This window comes from Urocitellus parryii, chromosome 2 (genome assembly GCF_045843805.1).
Source record: "Urocitellus parryii isolate mUroPar1 chromosome 2, mUroPar1.hap1, whole genome shotgun sequence".
NCBI lineage: Eukaryota > Metazoa > Chordata > Mammalia > Rodentia > Sciuridae > Urocitellus > Urocitellus parryii.
Window position 1 is genome coordinate 221,384,782 of NC_135532.1, and position 3,108 is coordinate 221,387,889.

The window sequence follows — 3,108 nt, forward strand, 5'->3', positions numbered from 1 at the left end:
GGATGTTGAACACCGAGCCACACCCCCTGCCCTTTTCTGTGTTTTACTTAGAGACAGGGTCTTTCTCAGTTGCTTAGGGCCTCGCTAAGTTGTCGAGGCTTTGAACTTGTGATCCTCCTGCCTCAGCCTTCCGAGCTGCTGGGATTTCAGCTTCATGTCTTTTAGAGTGAATATATTTAGAGTTTTGACTTAATGAAATTTTGAGGTACTCTGTGGCATCAAAATGACTCCCCATCGTTTCAGTCCACCAGCTGCTTTTCTTGATGGCCCTCTGGCCTCTCCCTCAAGATGATGTTTTTTTAAGTCATAGCCTCTGAATTGGGGATTGATGGACTTCTCACCTGTGTTAAATTCTTGAAGCATCAGCCAGACACTCTGCTCCACAGATAAGGTAAAGTGTTAGGAGCTGGACTGCAGTTCACCAGGCCTCGGTTGGAAAGCTGGTGAGGAGCCATCTCTAGACCTGGGAGGATGTGCAGCCATCTGCACGTCGTGACGGTTGACGGGCGGATTGGTGGTGGGCTTAGTTGGCTTCAACTGTACCCATTCCACAGACGATCACAGTGAGGTGGGAGTGAGTGGGATGCACATGCTCAGGGTCACACAGGTAGGTGACCAAGTGCAACTACAGATACAGCAAGCCGTGAGGACCTGCCGATGAGGCGCGGGGGACTTGAACCCTGTTCTTTTTTCCTAGTGATTGCTGAGAGACGAGTCATCCTTTTGACAAACGAGTCAATCCCAGCACGGGGCTGCGTGGAAAGTCGTACGGACAGCGCTTCATGACGGATTTCCTCTTGGCTTCTGCCCCGTGACTCCGCTTTCAAACCAGAGATTCTCTGACCCAGCGAAAGTAAGTTCCCTGCTTTCTTCATGTTATAATGTCAACATGCACGATCCCGAACTCGGGAACAGCAGAGACCAGGGGGAGAAGAGGAGAGAAAACCAGATAGGAGACGTGAAAAGGCAGCGTAAGAAAACGAATCACAACCCCCCCGGAATCCCGGGTAGTGTGCTCCTCAGACGCAGATGGGTGTCCTCTGGGAGTGGGTGGCCAGGTGGAGGAGGCGGTACCCAGTGCCCGCGTCTAGGCGTGGGCGTGTGGTTCCCAGTCCCGCAGGCTTCTTCCCACCCCGGGGTAGCGGGGGCAAGGCTGAAGACCTGCTGAGGACCTGGTCCCAATACCTTGGACAAAAACCCGTGACTCCTGGAGGCAAAGGGCTGGCCAGCTGCAGAGCTGGACCTCTGCCCAGTGCCCTGCGCTCTCTGTCCGGTGCCCTGAGGCCAGAGTTGCAGGCAGTCCTTGTGCCTGTGTGTTTACATGCTGCTCCTCCTCTGGAAGCAGCGGGATGCCAGGGTTTGTAAACACGGGTCTGCCCCTTCCTGTATCTCAGCCACCCGCATGGGCACTCACAATGTTTAAAAATTACTTTTATGCTTTTAATTGCACACACTTGTGGGGTCCGGTGTGACAATTTGATACTTGTGTTCAATGTGTGATCACATCAGGTGGTTAGCATTTCCGTCTCCTTAAACATGTACGTGTCTTTGACCCGGGAAGGTTCACACTCCTCTCTTGTAGTTTTGGTAAAATACACAGTCGCCTGGTGCGAGCCACAGTCAGCCCACTGTGCTGTGGAACAGGACCCCCGCCTCGCTCTGTCTCGGCACCCACCTCCCACCCTCTGGCCTTGGGGGGCTGATGGCTGGTCTTGTTCCTTGCAGATGGCTTACCAGAAGTTGAGGCTGACCTACTACGCGTGCCTGCTGTTGGTGGGAGTGCTGTGCCTGTATTTCAGCATGGCTCCTTATAAAGAAGAGCCTTTCATTTTCAAGAAAAAATACGGGACGTTCCTTCAGCTCCCAGATATCGATTGCAGGCAAGATCCTCCCTTCCTTGTCCTGCTGGTGACTTCATCCCACCAGCAGGTGGCCGCTCGCATGGCCATCCGGAAGACGTGGGGGGGAGAGAGGACAGTGAGCGGGAGGCAGGTGAGGACATTCTTCCTCCTGGGGACCACGGCCAACCAGGACGAGATGAGCGCGGTGGCCCAGGAGAGCCAGCAGCACGGCGACATCATCCAGAAGAACTTCAGGGATGTCTACTTCAATCTGACCCTCAAGACCATGATGGGCATGGAGTGGGTCCACTACTTCTGTCCTCAGGTGGCTTTCGTGATGAAGACAGACTCGGACATGTTTGTGAACGTCCACTACCTGACCGAGCTGCTCCTGAAGAAGAACAGGACCACGAGGTTCTTCACTGGCTTCCTGAAGCTCAACGAGTATCCCATCAGGAAGAAGTTCAATAAGTGGTTTGTGAGTAAATATGAATACCCCTGGGACAGGTACCCGCCCTTCTGCTCTGGCACCGGCTACGTCTTTTCCAGCGATGTGGCCAGCCAGGTGTACAACGTCTCCGAGAGCGTCCCCTTCATTAAGCTCGAGGATGTCTTTGTGGGGCTCTGCCTGGCGAAGCTGCAGATCCGGCCCGAGGAGCTCCACTCCCAGCAGACCTTCTTCCCGGGGGGGTTACGCTTCTCCGTGTGCCGCTTTAGGAAGATCGTGGCCTGCCATTTCATCACACCCAAGGAAATGCTGATCTACTGGCATGTCCTGGAGACCTCCCAGGAAGACTGTCCCGAGGTCTGAGTGGAGCCCAGTGGTACGTGGGTCCGAGATCTTGGATGGCGTTGCTGAGAATCCTCAGGGGTACAGAGGGAGTGAGAAGGACGCAGGGAGCAGGACCTGAGGACACTGTCCTTCAGGGCTCCAGACCCAAACTAGAATGATATGCGCTTAAACCAAGCTGCCCCAGGCGACACCCATCCCACCTCTGGAGCTCTGGCTCCTGCTGAGCACCTGGCCCCTCCCGCACTGGCTCATTTCAGGGCTCAGCGTCCCTGGGGGGTGGTGGGCACTGTCCTTCCTATTTTACAGATAAGGAAACAGTAGCCACTGTCCCAAGGTTTATAGCCAGCAGAGGTTGACCAGGCGTGGAAGCTGAGCAGGAATCTGGCTGGCAGCCCCCAGCGGGGTCCCTCTGTCCCTCGGGAGAGGATGGTGTTGTAAAGGCTGAGGAAGGCCTGGCAGCTGCACCCCACACCC

At 55.1% G+C, this 3,108-nt stretch overlaps 1 protein-coding gene across 1 annotated transcript; it reads left to right on the forward strand.

Moving 5' to 3' along the window:
* Nucleotides 1-1,725: 1,725 nt before the first annotated feature.
* On the forward strand, nucleotides 1,726-2,652 carry B3galt5 (beta-1,3-galactosyltransferase 5). The gene has a single exon (XM_026399414.2). It carries the CDS (start codon nucleotides 1,726-1,728, stop codon nucleotides 2,650-2,652), a length of 927 nt encoding a protein of 308 aa, XP_026255199.1.
* The last annotated feature ends 456 nt before the right edge of the window (nucleotides 2,653-3,108 follow it).